The sequence below is a fragment of the Bombina bombina genome, chromosome 4, assembly GCF_027579735.1.
Source record: "Bombina bombina isolate aBomBom1 chromosome 4, aBomBom1.pri, whole genome shotgun sequence".
In the NCBI taxonomy this organism is placed as follows: Eukaryota; Metazoa; Chordata; class Amphibia; order Anura; family Bombinatoridae; genus Bombina; species Bombina bombina.
Window position 1 is genome coordinate 858,922,013 of NC_069502.1, and position 17,560 is coordinate 858,939,572.

Here is a 17,560-nt window from a genome sequence, read left to right on the forward strand (position 1 = left end):
ACAGTCGTGATATTGTCTGACTGGAATCTTGTGAATTTGGCCAAAGCCAGCTGAGGCCACACTTGAAGTGCGTTGAATATCGCTCTCAGTTCCAGAATATTTATTGGTAGTAGGGACTCCTCCTGAGTCCAAACACCCTGAGCCTTCAGGGAATTCCAGACTAACCTCCGTCAGAAAAATTTTCATGTCCACCGAGTCTATCAGAGTTCCTAGGAATGGAACTCTTATCAGAGGAACTAGTGAACTCTTTTGTATGTTCACCTTCCACCCGTGAGTACTTAGAAAAGCCAACACGATGTCCGTGTGAGATTTGGCTAGATGGTAAATTGACGTCTGAATCAAAATATCGTCCAGATAGGGCGCCACTGCTATGCCCCGCGGCCTTAGAACCGCCAGAAGGGACCCTAGCACCTTTGTGAAGATTCTGGGAGCTGTGGCCAACCTGAAAGGGAGGGCCACACACTGGTAATGTTTGTCCAGGAAGGCGAACCTGAGGAACTGGTGATGATCTTTGTGGATAGGAATGTGAAGATACGCATCCTTCAAATCCACGGTGGTCATATCTTGACCCTCCTGGATCATTGGTAAAATTGTTCGTATGGTCTCCATCTTGAACGATGGGACTCTGAGAAATTTGTTTAGACTTTTGAGATCTAAAATCGGTCTGAAGGTTCCATCTTTTTTGGGAACCACAAACAGATTTGAGTAAAATCCCTGCCCCTGTTCTAATTTTGGAACTGGGCAGATTACACCCATGGTATATAGGTCTTCTACACAGCATAAGAACGCCTCTCTTTTTGTCTGGTCTACAGACAAACATGAAAGATGAAAACTCCCTCTTGGGAGAGAATCCTTGAATTCTAGTCGATACCCCTGGGTCACGATTTCTAATGCCCAGGGATCCTGAACGTCTCTTGCCCAAGCCTGAGCAAAGAGAGAAAGTCTGCCCCCTACTAGATCCGGTGCCGGATCGGGGGCTGCCCCTTCATGCTGTCTTAGTAGCAGCAGCGGGCTTCTTGGCCTGTTTACCTTTATTCCAGGTCTGGTTAGATCTCCAGACTGACTTGGATTGTGCAAAGTTTCCCTCCTGCTTGGTGGCGGAGGAGGAAGTAGAGGGACCACCCTTAAAGTTTCGAAAGGAACGAAAATTATTCTGTTTGGTCCTCATTTTAACCGTCTTGTCCTGAGGAAGGGCATGACCTTTACCTCCAGTAATGTCGGAAATGATCTCCTTTAGTTCAGGTCCGAATAGGGTCTTACCCTTAAAAAAGGAATAGCTAAAAGCTTGGATTTAGATGACACATCAGCAGACCAAGACTTAAGCCATAACGCTCTACGCGCTAAAATGGCGAAGCCTGCATTCTTTGCCGCTAATTTAGCCATTTGAAAAGCGGCATCTGTAATAAAAGAATTAGCTAGCTAGAGAGCCTTAATTCTATCATCTAATGGGGTCTCAACCTTAAGAGACTCCTCTAGAGCCTCAAACCAAAAAGCTGCTGCAGTAGTTACTGGAACAATGCACGCTATAGGTTGTAGAAGAAAACCCTGATGAATAAACAATTTCTTTAGAAGACCCTCTAATTTTTTATCCATAGGATCTTTGAAAGCACAACTGTCCTCAATAGGTATAGTTGTACGCTTAGCTAGGGTAGAAATAGCTCCCTCCACCTTAGGGACCGTCTGCCACGAATCCCGAATGGTGTCAGATATGGGAAACATTTTCTTAAAAGTAGGAGGGGGAGAGAACGGAATGCCTGGTCTATCCCATTCCTTAGTAACAATCTCCGAAATTCTTCTAGGGACTGGAAAAACATTAGTGTAAGTAGGAACCTCTAGATATTTATCCATTTTACACAATTTTTCTGGTGGGATGACAATAGGGTCACAATCATCCAGAGTCGCTAAAACCTCCCTGAGTAACAAGCGGAGGTGTTCAAGCTTAAACTTAAAGGCCGTCACATCTGAGTCTGTTTGAGGGAACATCTTTCCTGAATCAGAAAGCTCTCCCTCGGACAGCAATTCCCCCACCCCCAAATCAGAACACTGTGAGGGTACATCGGAGATGGCCAATAAGGCATCAGAGGGCTCAGCATTGGGGGTTCCACAATGGTTTCTAAACACATAGAACATTGGCTTTCCTCAATGTCAGACATGTTAAAACAGGCTAGTAATGACCACAAACAGGCTTGAAAACACTTTATTTAGTGAAAAAAATAAGCTGAAAAAACAGTACTGTGCCTTTAAGAGAAAAAAAGCATACAATTTTTCCAAAAATGCTTTAAAATGATATAATAATCCCAATTTTAGTATATATGTGTCTTATCTTGTCAGCTAGGTTTGCACCACAAGAAAGGAATGCTTAACCCTTAATGGCCAAAAACGTTACTCAAAAAACGTTATAACATTAACTAATCAACCCGCCTACCTGCCCTCAGGGGTCTGTAAAAACACTCTAACACTTCGATTAGGCCAAATCTTCTCTTTTAGGCCCACCGGAGCTGGAGCTTGCTGCTTGCATGGGGAATTCAACTGCGCATCTGAGGCGCGAAATTAGGCCCCGCCCATCTACATCGATGTCTCACTGCCTTGTAAAAATCGCTCTAAAGCGTTCTAGAACCTAGCCATGTGGGTTTTTATATACCCAGGATCTTAAAGAAAGCCATGTGAACCCTCCAGTACCAACAAAATAAAAACGTTTGCTTACACAAAAAAACGTTATTGCCTCCAAACATAAAATCGTGTTGTTCCCAACATTACATTAGTGTCATCAGTGTCAGCCATTTTTTCAGCCCAAAACATACAGGTCCCAGTAATACCCTTCTATTCACATGTAGGATTACTGCTTACCCCTTCCCTTATGGGAATACTGTCAGCCAGTTCTGAAATAACACAGTCTCTCCAGAAAAAAATGACTGAACATACCTCAATGCTGTAGCATGAAAAACGTTCCTCACACAGAAGTTTCTTAAGTACTCCTCAGCCATTCTGTGGGAACTACTTTGGATCTAAGTGACAACTGCTAAGATCATCAATCTCCAGGCAGAAATCTTCATCCATCTGCTGCCTGGGCAAAAAACAGAATTTATGCTTACCTGATAAATTACTTTCTCCAACGGTGTGTCCGGTCCACGGCGTCATCCATAACTTGTGGTAATATTCTCTTCCCCAACAGGAAATGGCAAAGAGCACAGCAAAAGCTGTCCATATAGTCCCTCCTAGGCTCCGCCCACCCCAGTCATTCGACCGACGGACAGGAGAAAAAAACAGGAGAAACCATAAGGTGCCTTGGTGACTGTAGTTAAAGAAAGAAATTCATCAAACCTGATTAAAAAACCAGGGCGGGCCGTGGACCGGACACACCGTTGGAGAAAGTAATTTATCAGGTAAGCATAAATTTTGTTTTCTCCAACATTGGTGTGTCCGGTCCACGGCGTCATCCTTACTTGTGGGAACCAATACCAAAGCTTTAATCAAGTTACCTAAACAGAAGGCACCACGGCTTGCAAAACCTTTCTCCCAAAAATAGCCTCCGAAGAAGCAAAAGTATCAAATTTGTAGAATTTGGCAAAAGTGTGCAGGGAAGACCAAGTCGCCGCCTTACATATCTGATCAACAGAAGCCTCATTCTTGAAGGCCCATGTGGAAGCCACAGCCCTAGTAGAGTGAGCTGTGATGCGCTCAGGAGGCTGCCGTCCGGCAGTCTCGTAAGCCAATCGGATGATGCTTTTCAGCCAAAAAGAAAAAGAGGTAGCAGTAGCTTTTTGACCTCTCCTCTTGCCAGAATAAACGACAAACAGAGAAGACGTTTGTCTGAAATCCTTTGTTGCTTCTAAATAGAACTTTAAAGCACAAACTACATCTAAATTGTGTAACAAACGTTCCTTCTTTGAAACTGGATCCACATACTCTTCACCATCTCCGTGGAGATGTTGCCTGTGCAACGGCAAAGAGAATGACTGGGGTGGGCGGAGCCTAGGAGGGACTATATGGACAGCTTTTGCTGTGCTCTTTGCCATTTCCTGTTGGGGAAGAGAATATTCCCACAAGTTATGGATGACGCCGTGGACCGGACACACCAATGTTGGAGAAATAGCACTCACCGGTACCATTTAAAATAAAAAAGTCTTGCTTGAAGAAAATAAAAACTATAATTTTATCACCTCTTTCACTTTACCCTTCCTATTACTTAGTATAGGCAAAGAGAATGACTGGGGGGTGGAGTCAAGGGAGGAGCTATATAGACAGCTCTGCTGTGGTGCTCTTTGCCACTTCCTGTTAGCAGGAGGATAATATCCCACAAGTAAGGATGAATCCGTGGACTCGTATCTAGTAGAAGAAAGAATTACAATCACACTATTATTTAAAAAAGTGTAGTTAGTATAATTAGGTCACAAAGATAATGTTAAGATAAAGTTATCAGACTAAGATTGTCATAACTTTAATATGCGTTAATCACCTGTAGCCGTATTTATAGGAACTTCAGCCTCTTCAGTCTTCACCTGATCACACACATACAGTTCTATTCCGTGCTCAACCTCTGAGCCAGCTGAAGGCATCACATCAATATGCCCTGTACGGTGAGAATACACATACGTGTAAGTTGTTTGTAGTGTCCGTGAGATGCATCACTATCTCTCTTGTTATATTTAAATAACATAACATGGTCACCCAGAAATAACTATAGTTATAGGAGATAACTATTTAGCAAATGATCACACTTATTATGCATACTCACTCATGGCCCAAGAATCTCAGACACAATACACATGCACACTCTCTTGTAACCTGTATCATTTAGACTAACATATATGCACACCCACCTGAAACACAACATACGTGTACACCGACTTGTAACCCGTGTCCCTCTGTCACATTAGATGTGCACATTCATCTGTAACCCGCATTTCTTAGACTAAAAACACATGCACACTCACCTGAGCTGAGACTGTCACTGGTTTCCTCATCTGGGGCTTCCAGCTGAGGTCTCACAATCAGATCTTCTGTTATCTCAACTTTCTTTATATCAGTGTTATCTGCGTCTGTACAAATAAAGCAGATTCAATTTTTATATCACATTATCTGTTGTTTTTTTTATAACTTTAGCATAAAATTGATTGTGTATTTCCCAGACAGACAATAGCTCCAAATATACACATTCTTGTCCTTTCCATTTATTCCATTACTATTTAGCTTAAGTCCTTTATTGTGGATTATGATCTGCTATATTTCAGTATAAAATAGAACAGTAAACTACAAGGGAGAGCAGTAAGTAACTGTGTGCACAGCCCCGGCAGACTCTCACGTATTACTACTCACCGGCAGGGAGGGACCAATGTATTTTAGTCTGATGACTATTCATGTCATCTGTCTCATCCTCTTCCTTTACATTTAATAGCCCAGTGCCGGGGTTTTCCTCTAGAAACCCTGTAATTATAGCAGGAAATTAACTTAGAGTACACCGATTTATTATTCACAGACAAGTTTAACATATTTTGTCTCTTAATTTTATATATATTATTTTTTTAAAGCTTTATTGACAACAATATATGCGGTACAGACTAATAATAAAACAAAAGAAGGTTTCACAATAGGGTTTAAGTAGACACAACAAGTCTACTTTTAGTACATATCAGTTTGGATCAGAGTCTATTTGTTATAGGTAGCTGTATAACTTTTTTTTTTTTTTTTAGCTGTATAACTAATTGTCAACATTCAAGTTATTACTATAGTCAAAGGTAAATAATAACATATCCTAACATAAAAAAACTGGTCATTTCAATATATAATTTCACAATGGCAGATACTAGTTGATGCGTAATACATTGGTCAGCCTGGGTTTCCATATAAGAATACCCATCTCAGGAGAGAGGATATTTAGGCAGGATGCCTAAGAATGCTAGAGGGTAGATGGTCAAGACAGATGAGCTAGATGGGAGATGAGACTGTATACCCCCAGCAAGGCAAGAGCCATTCCACCTTAGGGTGGTTGAGATATGGGCCCCTATTTATCAAAGGTCTAGCAGACCTGATCTGACAGTGCGGATCAGGTCCACAAGACCTCGCTAAATGCGGAGAGCAATAGGCTCTCTGCATTTAACATTGCACCAGAAGCTCACAAGAGCTGCTGGTGCAACACCGCCCCCTGCTGACTCGCAGCCAATCGGCCACCAGCAGGGAGGTGTCAATCAACCCGATCGTACTCGATCGGGTTGTTTTCCGGCGATTCCTGTCTGCCTGCTCAGAGCAGGCGGACAGGCTTATGGAGCAGCGGTCTTTAGACTGCTGCTTCATAACTTGTGTTTCTGGCGAGTCTGAAGACTCGCCAGAAACACGGCCCTTCAAGCTCCGTTCAGAGCTTGATAAATATGGGCCATGGTTTCCCAGTAGAATATGATATTGTGATAGAAGTTCATTGCCACTTTCTGGAAATAGACCAATTCCTCTAGTTTCAGGGTATGTTCCATGTGTTTCCTCCAAGAGAAGAGATTAGGGATATTCTGTGATTTCAATGAAGTGGCTATAAGTGATCGATCTAAGCAGAGTAAACTGTAAGTTGTATTAGTCTTAAGTGGATTTGACAACTGCATTTGGGCAATAAATTTAGTAATGCTGTTGAGGGGTCAAGGTGAAATTCCTGATCAGAGTCCATTACTGCTTTATTATATTTTTCAATGGATAACCAAAAAGGTTTTAATTTGGAACAGGACTGCCAAATATTAGTCATAGAACTCCTTTTCCCACATCCTCTCCAGCAGAGATCTGATGCGTTTGGAAAAATATTTTTGATTCTCACGGGGGTGAGATACCACCCAGTAAGAATCTTATAATTAGTCTCCAAGAACCTGGTTGATTGGGACAATTTTCTTTTGTTTCTTATCATTATATTCTATTCAGAGTCACAGAATTCCTTTCCCAACTCAGTATGCCACCGTTGTACATAGTAAGGGTAAGAGTCATATATAGTGTCAGTGACTATTCGTTTCACCCAGGCTAATGTATGTCTTAATGGAAATTCCGTTAGGCATAGTTTTTCAAAAGGTGAAGCTGGTCTAGTTAAAGAGTCCTTGTATGGGGAGGTAGTGAGGAGATGAAATAATTGGTGATGTTTAAGCCATTTAGAGAAGGCTCCCCCTAGTATGTCACCTAAGTCCTGTCTTTCTTTAAGTTTACCATTGGATATAAGTTTAGCTATTGGGGTCGTATATCCTAGTTCCCAATTGGTTAGCGTATATAGTTTGTGTTCTAAACCTCTGTGTTATTCCGCATTATGGGAAACTGGTGATAGGGGTGATCTCAGGGTCAAGATTTTGGACATGTGATTTAACAGGGAGTTCCATATAGAAAATACATGGTGTAATAGAGGATATGATTTTATCCAAGGGGGACGACTATTGCGCTCTACGCAGCATATTGCTTCAGAAGAGGGGGATTTCAATATGTGGGATTCTAAGGGTACCCAGGCTTTAGTGTGTTCGTTACAGTGCAAGTCCAGAATCCTCTGAAGGCAAACTGCTTTGTAGTATGTATCTATGTTTGGGAGACCCAATCCTCCCTTCTGTAGGGAGTGGTACATTGTTCCTTTAATAATTCTGGGTGTAATGCTACCCCACACGTAGGACTTAAAACATTTTTTGCACAGAATTACGGAACGTATTCAGTAGTGTTATTGGGTCAGCTTGGAGTATTTTTAAAAGTTGGGGTAAAGCATTCATTTTTAACGCTTGGATGCGGCCCCACCAAGAAATAGGACGGTCACTCCACGAAAGAAGATCTTTTTGCAGGTCTGAATATAATCTGGAGTAGTTCATTTTAAAGATGTTTTTGGGTTTAGGTGATAAGTATAAACCTAAGTATTTTAATGCCTTAATCTGGGATTTAAAGGGGCAAGATTCTAATAAGTTGTGGTACGCGTTTAGGGGCAAATTTATATTGAGGATTTCAGATTTTGCATCATTTACAAGAAAGTTGTATTCCCCAAATTCTTTAACTTCACTCAGTACCAAGGGTATTGATATTGTAGGTTTGGAGTGTGTCCGCAAAATGTCATCTGCGTAAAGGGATTGTTTGTAATCATGGGGGCAGATAGCGATTCCTGTAATAAGTGGATTTTGCCTAATTTTTTGTACCAGAACTTCAATGCAGACTACAAAAAGGAGTGGAGAGAGGGGACATCCTTGGTGTGTCCCGTTGTTTATATGAAAAGAGTCGGACAAACGACCATTGGTTTTTACTTGTGCTGTGGGGGAGCTATAAAGGCTTTTTAAATCGTCTAAGTGTGATGTCTCTAATCCCAATTTTTTTAGGTGTAGAGTATAAAAATTGCCAGTTAACATGGTCAAACGCTTTTTCTGCATCAGCAGAGACAACAACCATATCTTTATTAGTGAGTTTGGCATAGTCTATCAATTGTAAAGTTCTTATGGTGTTGTCTCTTGCTTCCCTACCAGGGATGATACCAGCCTGGTCCGAGTGTATAATATGGGGCAGAAGTTTGCCGAGTCGGTCAGCTAATATTTTTGCATATAATTTAACGTCCGTGTTCAATAATGAAATAGGTCTGTAGCTCCCCATATTATTAACATGTTTATCTGGCTTGAGAATGATGGAGATGTGTGCTTTTAGGCTTTCTGATGGAAAAACGTTTGCAGTATCTATATGATGGAAAGAGGAAAGAATATGTGGCGCTAAGGAGAATTTATAATATTTATTTAAAAACCGTAGGGGCCAGGACTTTTATTATTGGGGAGGGAGTCTATGGCATCTAGTACTTCTTTTAGTGTTATAGGGGCATCTAAGGATTTAGCTTCCTGTTCTGATATTGTTGGTAGATCTACTAGATCAGGCATGTCCAAAGTCCGGCCCGCGGGCCAATTGCGGCACGAGTACCGGACTGATATGGCCCCACAGATAATTTATACAAATATAGATGATGCTGCCCCCAGTGAGTCCCCGACCGCCGCTCAGTGAAGTCCACGAGCGCCGCTCAGAACTCCTGGGATCTCTGGTTTGACGTCATCAGCCGGCACAGGAAGAAGGGGAAAGCCCAAATCTCGCGAGATCTCGGACGCATAGGAATCTGGCCAATTTTAATAATAGCACCAAAACGTCTCACAGGAATAAGCAAGGAGAGATTATTTCAAGGTATAAAAAGTTCAATTTATGTCATCCAATATAAAAACATAAAAGGCACAGCATAATTGTTATTATATACACCCCTGGCATAACAGATGATACAGCTTTTTATTGGGAGAAACGTTATGTACATTCACATACCCTGTGTTTAACCGCATTAGTGGGACTCTGAGGAGAGTAGTATTCACAGGGTTGCATACATAAGATCTATTACATACACATAGTTATAAATAATTCTGGACTGTATCCAATTTTAATAATGGCAACTATAAATAAGAAAAGAAAAGTTGACAGTGAGGGATGCCGCTTCCAAGGCAGGTGGAAAGTGGAATATTTTTTCACTGAAATACAGAAAATGTAAAAGTATGCAGTTTTCAATAAACTTTGCATAAAATAGTTAATTTGCATTTATTTTAAAATGGTTCAAAGAATGTCAGGCAAAATGGTCGGCCCTTGCACATGTTCACTTCATCAAATCTGGCACTCTTCCAAAAATGTTTGGACACCCCTGTACTAGATGGAGGTATTGCTCTAAATTATGCTGTGGGGAATTTTCTTTCTAGATGGGGAGGTTATATAAACGGTGATACAATTCTTTAAATGAATTTGCTATTTCCTTTGGGTCAGTTATTTTGTTTCCTAATAGGTTATCTATTTGTTGTACATGACTATAAGCAGATTGTTTTCGTAATGCTCTACCTAGTAAGGCACTATGTTGCTATGGTGGATATAGAGCTTCTTGTTCTAATTCCGTTTGTTTAAGATCTGACAGAAGTTTTCTGTGTTCCATATTATATTTTTTCTTTAGTCATGATCTATGTTTAATAAGTTCCCCCCCCCCCCCCCCGTAGTGCAGTCTTATTTGCTAGCCATTTGATTTGGTTATTTGTGTCAGTAGAGTTATTGAACCAAAAGAATTCCTTTATTGATTGTGTTTTAATTTTTGGGTCGTGTAGCATTGTCTCGTCAAGTCTCCACAAGAATGGGCGTAAGGGAGCTGTGGGCCAAGATATCTCCAGTGTCACGGATGAATGATTTGACCATGTGATAGGTTGGATATCGGACTCTAATGCTATCTGTATGCTAATGAGTTCTAGGAACCAGTAAGTCAGTCTGGGTTTCGAGTAAAAAGTATAGTTCCGCGAGCGGGGATGATGTAGTCTCCATATATCTATTAAGAAAAGTGTCTTTAACAAGTTTTATGTGGGTTCTGTGTTTGGTAGAGATGTAGCTCCGTCCGGAGGAGCAGTCAAGTGTCGGGTCTAGGGTGACATTTAAATCCCCCCCCATTATAACTGTTCCCTTTTGTATTTCTAATAGTTTATTTAGGGCGGTTGCTATAAATATATGTTGGCCTCCATTAGTGTAATAGGGCGGTTATACAAAAGTCCCACTTAGATTAGGTATCTTCATTTTTTTTATCCTTATATTGGTCAAACAGTTTAAATGAGATGGTTCAATGAATTAATATGCCAACCCCGTTACTTTTTTTGTTGTTGTTGGATTGAAAAATTGCTGTGTGAAATCTTTAGAGTATATTTTAGGTTCTTTATCTTTTGCAAAATCGGTTTCTTGTACAAACACTATGTGTCCGCCTAACTTCCGCAACCAATTCAATGCAATGGAGCATTTAGTCGGGAAGTTTAAGCCCTTACAGTTTTGTGAAATAAGTGTAATTTTCGGGGTATTCATCTTTTTAGAAGGATTGGTGGCTGGTTATTGCTACTGTAAGCTTGTGGTAGCAACTAGCGCTTATAAAATTAACGAGAAACCAGATCTCTGGTTAATTTTAAAAATGTGCACCAAATGCCCCCAAAATATTTAATTAAAAAATAAAAATTGTAGCATTTTTTTTTTTTTAAATAACTGCACTAGGCAGAATTTTTGGGGTAAAGTTGGCGGGTGTGGACTGTTAGAAAAAAAAAGTAAGTGCCTTTACATTGCGGTCTATGAGAACTGTGTGTTCCCAGTAAATATATATGTACTGTATGTGCTATTGCTTATATACATATTTATTTATGCGTTAATATACTGTATGTATATACACATATTAACACATAAATATATATGTATATAATCTAGTGATGCACCGAAATGGAAATTCTGGACCGAAACCGAATCCGAAAATCCGGGATGCACTTGGCCGAAAACCGAAACTGAAACCGAAAATGTATTTTTTCAAATTTATTTATTTATTTTTGCATAATTAGAGCCAATAAAAAAGCCCACACTTTTATTGAAAGTAACACACTAAAATTTGACAAAAAGAAGATCTTAAAACAATAATATGCTACACAATAATTTTACCAAGAAAAAAAAACAGGCAAAAAATGCCATTTTCGGCCAAAATTTTTCTGGAACCAAAATTTTGGTGCATCCCTACTTAAAACAATTATAAATATCAATATACTGTATTATTCTTCATTTAGTTCTATGTAACAGGATCATATTTAACAGGTTTGTTTTTACCAATTATCCAAATAAAGTATAGTCCTAGAAAACTCATTATATGCAGAACAGTAAGTCAAGTAATGAACTTAAACAGCAGCTCTAGGCTAGCATCAAATTTGAAACATGCTACACAATAATTTTTCCAAAAATAACAGGCAAAAAAAACGAAAAACGAAATAGCCAAAAATGCCATTTTCGGCCGAAACTTTCTGCGTCAGAAATTTCGGTGCATCCCTAATATAATCATATGTGAAAGTAAAAAAAAATCACCAGCGCTAAACCTTTGTAGTGGTTTTTGATATTCTACTCTTTTTATAAGGCTATAAGCTGCCCTAGAGTTTTTCTATCTCGGTATAGGTAAGATTCCCTACTGTATATTGTAAGCGTATTGCAATACCGGAGTAAACTAAAGATATGTCTTATTCAGTATATACTGTACAATACACTATTAACAAGAAACTTCTCGCCCACCCAATATGATTAGCGTGCTGCCTTAGTATTGACACAGTGTACCCCTGTCACTGTTAGAGATATAAAGAAAAGAGCAATCAATAATGGTTACAAGGCTCTCTGCTATAGTCATTATACAAGTTAAAGGAGTTATCAACAAAAGAAATGAAAAATAACAGCATACAGCTATTTATTAAGAACTGCCTTACTTTATGAAGGATTTTGACAAACTGTAGGAATACACTAAACAAGTCGGCATTTCCAGCATAAGTGCTTAAAACTATTTAAGACAGGGGTGTCCAAACATTTTTGGAAGAGTGCCAGATTTGATGAAGTGAACATGTGCAAGGGCCGACCATTTTGCCTGACATTCTTTTAACCATTTTAAAATAAATGCGAATTAACTATTTTATGCAAAGTTTATTGAAAACTGCATACTTTTACATTTTCTGTATTTCAGTGAAAAAATATTCCACTTTCCACCTGCCTTGGAAGCGGCGTCCCTCACTGTCAACTTTTCTTTTCTTATTTATAGTTGCCATTATTAAAATTGGATACAGTCCAGAATTATTTATAACTATGTGTATGTAATAGATCTTATGTATGCAACCCTGTGAATACTACTCTCCTCAGAGTCCCACTAATGCGGTTAAACACAGGGTATGTGAATGTACATAACGTTTCTCCCAATAAAAAGCTGTATCATCTGTTATGCCAGGGGTGTATATAATAACAATTATGCTGTGCCTTTTATGTTTTTATATTGGATGACATAAATTGAACTTTTTATACCTTGAAATAATCTCTCCTTGCTTATTCCTGTGAGACGTTTTGGTGCTATTATTAAAATTGGCCAGATTCCTATGCGTCCGAGATCTCGCGAGATTTGGGCTTTCCCCTTCTTCCTGTGCCGGCTGATGACGTCAAACCAGAGATCCCAGGAGTTCTGAGCGGCGCTCGTGGACTTCACTGAGCGGCGGTCGGGGACTCACTGGGGGCCGCATCATCTATATTTGTATAAATTATCTGTGGGGCCATATCAGTCCGGTACTCGTGCCGCAATTGGCCCGTGGGCCGGACTTTGGACATGCCTGATTTAAGATATACCCAACATATTGGGAAATATTGAATGCTCTAATGCATAACTAAAATATGTATAAGCATTTAATAAAATGGTAACATTGTAAACATAATGTTGCAATAGTACTTGTTCCTAGTTGATATTAATACAAACATATCGAGGATACGAGATCCAATATAGTAACACTAACCAAACTATTGAAGACATAGCACATAAAAATATCAATGCCAACATTATAAATTAAACATAAAGATAGAGTGTGACACATAAGCACCTTTGAAAATTATCCATTATATATCAAAAACAAGGCAGAGTGTGGTAAATAATCACCTTTGGAAATCACTAGTATTGATAACTCGTGCATAAAATGTACCATAGACCACAGAACAAGTAATATACGTGTAAGGTATTTACATTAGATAATGATGGCTAAATAAGTACAGCATTGGTACATTAAATAAGTATACAAGTAAGACACAAAGTACATTCAGACTTGGGCCAAATAAGTACAGCATTGGTACATAAAATAAGTATACAAGTAAGACACAAAGTATATGCAGACTTGGGAGTGTGGATCAAATTATTGTAGTTTTGTAATAACCAACGTAATAGATACCACGCACTGGATAATAACTTGGCAATACATAGTTAGAAGATATAATATCAATAAGGATCACGCAATTTATTTGTATATAGCACAGTGGGAATCACAACTGCAGTAATACTGTGGTATTTACATTTAATAATGTCTACATACAGGACACAAACACCATACAAGAATCAAGCCACTTATATAGTAATGGTACTGAGGGAATGATAGCTGCAGTAAAACTGCAGCAACCATATCACACTGAATATATCCCAACAATATACTGCTTAACATTTCTCTTACTATACTATTAGACAATCAAATATTAATTTATCACACTATGGTAGACCAATATCAATAAGACACTTATTGGATATTTACCACCTCACATTATTTAGACTGGCAGATGGAAACTAGTGAGCACCGATAACTATCTCATGCTATAAAGGCCAGATTTATAATTAACAGGTTTCACAGTTCAACAATATAGCAGCATATGATAGAGTGGTTTTAAATGTTTATGTTCACCCATCTTTTAAAAAAAGTACAAAAAAAGTTATATTTTAATATAAAATTATCCTGCCTTTACAAGTAGTCTGGGCATTTCTCTCTAGGGAACTCGATCACAATTGTTCATAAATTAGTGATGTATATAGTCTTGTGCTTTTATAAATTAGTTAGACACCGTCCTAGAGTTTGTGCCCCTTTAAGATCTGATTTCCAACAATCAGAGCATTAAAATGTTTTCTTTTTAATATGAATTGTATAATGGTGATAAGATTTAATTTCCTACCTTCAGAACACGAAAATGCTGGCTCTCCTATATGAATTTTCTGATGCGTATAAAGTTTTGATTTCCGAGTAAAATATTTACCACATTCAGAACATGAAAATTCCTTTTCTCCTCTATGAATGTTGTAATGAGTATTAAGAGTTGATTTCTGTGTAAAACAGTTTCCACATCCATAACATGAAAATGCTTTCTCTCCTGTATGAATTTTCCGATGAGTAACAAGATGTGATTCCTGGGTAAAACATTTCCCACATTCAGAGCATAAAAATGCTTTCTCTCCTGTATGAATTTTCTGATGTCTAATAAGAGTTGATTTCCGACATGCAGAACATGAAAATCCTCTCTCTCCTTTATGACTTGTCAGATGAGTAATAAGATTTACTTTTTGAGTAAAACTTTTCCCACATTCAAAACATGAAAATCCTTTCTCTTCTGTATGAACCTTTTGATGTCTAATAAGATGTGATTTCTGAGTAAAACATTTTTCACATTCAGAACATGAAAATCCTCTCTCTTCTGCATGAATATTCTGATGTCTAAAAAGATTTGATCTCCTGGTAAAACATTTCCCACATTCAGAGCATACATTTCTTGTGTGGCTTTTTTCATTAGTATCTGCACTTTGACCATGATTAGGGGAACTCTAGTTTGTGAATCTACCTATTGAAAAGAAATAGAATGGAAGTCATGTTATTTATTCTTGACTTAATTATTTTAAAAACATTTTAAGGGAAGGGGGCCCAGCTATGACTCTCCACATTTACTCAACCTCCATGCTAAGGCTTAAGGACAGTTTACTGGACACTACAGGCTATTTTTAAGGACTACCACAGCCTCTGATATTTCTCAATATTTTTTTACCTATTGTTCTTAAATATATTTAAGAGTTTTTTTTAAATTATGTTCACAGACAATACTAATACAATTATTTTAGTTATAAAACATCTTTTTAGCTATTACTTGTGTGGACAAAGTATTTAGCTTTATTTTTCAAAATGTACATTCATATCACATGTTCTCGGATTATCATTTAATATAAAAAGTAATATATAATGTTTAAGATAACTATATAGTGAACGTATGCAGATAAATATTTATGGAATGTCTAGAAATAAAAGGGGCAATGTACTGTAAAATTGTATTTGCATGAATGAGTTTCCAATGACTTGTTATACACTCTAGAAGGTATAAAATGTATGAGAAGTTACTTCTTTATGTTTTATAGTGCATACTTCACAGGGGCTGAACTCACTCATTGCTGTGAGAAAAATGGGCAGAACCTGGAAGTCCCAGAAAAATTAGAGATGCCTCCCATAAAGCAGATGGAACAAAATGAATACCTGGCTCCTGTTCTTCCTTAGCAATGAGTTCAGATTTTTTTTTAACTGGTTGCTTAACTGTAGCAAGAAAATCCTCTACCACTAAAGCAATTAAATTGTCCCATAGCAAAGCATGGATATGCTCAAGCCTGAAATTAAAATACATATCATCTGTCACAGCAGCAAGTACTGATACTCAGGATCCTATCCTTAAAGGAGAGTCTTCAAAGTCAGAAACACCCCTATTATTAATGAGTGCATAAGAGGGACTGCTCCTAAGGGAAGTCCCTGATGAGCTAAAGGCCAAAGAAGGATCACCGTCCAACCATTGCATGGGTTTGCTGTTAACAGCTGCAGGCATAACAGCTAATACGTCATGGGAGAGTGAATATATTCCTTAAATTTCAGATCAAGTTCAGACAAACTCTCTTGAGAACAACCTCAACCTTGAACACTCTGAAAAGAAGGCAGTGCAGCAAATAACCTAAATAATTTCTATATCATGCAGCAGGAATGGTAAAAAAAGTTATTTTAAAATTAATATTGTTTCTGGCCACTTGGGAATGGCTGACAAGCTCCACCAACTGATGACCTCACCATCTGGGCTGCATACAGCATCCAATCACAAAAGACTCACTAGTTGGATTCAGCAGACTGTCAATACTATTCAGCAGAGTGCCTAGATTTAGCCCATATCGTGATGTCATCAGTGGATGGAGCTTGACAGCCATTTCAAAGTGACCAGAAACATTATACATTTAAAAAAAAACTTTTTTACTGTTACTGCTGCATGATATAGAAAGAGGTGTAGGAGGCTATTTGCAGCTTGATCTAAGGTAAGAATTCAAGATGGCTAAGGTGTAGACTGTCTTTAAATAAATTAATGTCCCAATATGAAACAAAATTCTGATTTAATCACAGTGGATTACCTCCCCCTCCCATTGGTCCTGAGATCTTGTCTTGATTACAGCAGCACAGGGACATGAAGGTTCTCTAGAGAGCTAGATAAAAAGGTTACCCCTGTAAGGGACTTACCGGGAGTTTTTGCCCTGCCTCCCGGTCTCAGTGACCGCCAAGAGTGACTGCTTAAGCCTCTGCGTCCCATGCGGAGGGACACCGAGACCCAGCTTCTCCTGCTGCAGCGTCTCCTAAGACTTTTTTTGTTCTGTGTATTGGTTCCTGCATTCTGAGTTCCACACACCCTAACCCACTCACATAACCCTTAGAACGCTTGCACTACCGGTAAGAACTAAAGCCAAGACACCTGAGGAAAATATCAACATTTTAACACAGACGAGAGAACTCCTGAGAGAGCAAAAGCTAACCATTGTAAAATTAAAGACTCATTAACCTTGTTTAAACTGAAAATTAAAAAGTGCTGCTAATATAAACTGTATGGTGTATGAATATATGTTCCTAGAATATGTGAATCATATGTACATGTTCATACTAATAGCCAGTGGGCTGTAAAGGTGAAAACACTTTGTCCACTGTGCTTACCTTAGCTGCAGCATCTTGCTTCCAGTATACAAGCCCATCCTATGCAGTGCAGTAAGATGCAAAAGGATCTGTCTTTGGCAGATAAATCTACATTTCACCTGGGGAGGGTTGTGGATAGCACAAGAAGCAGTTCACTGTAGACCAGAAGTTTGGTGGATAAATCCACATTTCACCTGGGAGCCTGCGACATTTCCCATTGAGAAAAATCTTTTACTTCGTACCTTATTTAAAAAGAATGATCTTCC

General features: G+C 38.7%; 1 protein-coding gene across 1 annotated transcript in view; it reads right to left on the bottom strand.

Annotated features, from left to right (window-relative positions):
- The window catches only part of LOC128657996 (zinc finger protein OZF-like), a 42,276-nt gene extending 24,923 nt beyond the window's left edge, over positions 1–17,353 (bottom strand). The window contains exons 1-4 of the mRNA XM_053712435.1: positions 17,316–17,353; positions 15,837–15,964; positions 4,935–5,039; positions 4,457–4,570 (exon numbers count right to left, since the gene is read on the bottom strand). Of these exons, the coding sequence (XP_053568410.1) occupies positions 4,457–4,570; positions 4,935–5,039; positions 15,837–15,964; positions 17,316–17,353 (385 nt within the window). The remainder of the gene's footprint in view (positions 1–4,456; positions 4,571–4,934; positions 5,040–15,836; positions 15,965–17,315) is intronic.
- Positions 17,354–17,560: the final 207 nt, after the last annotated feature.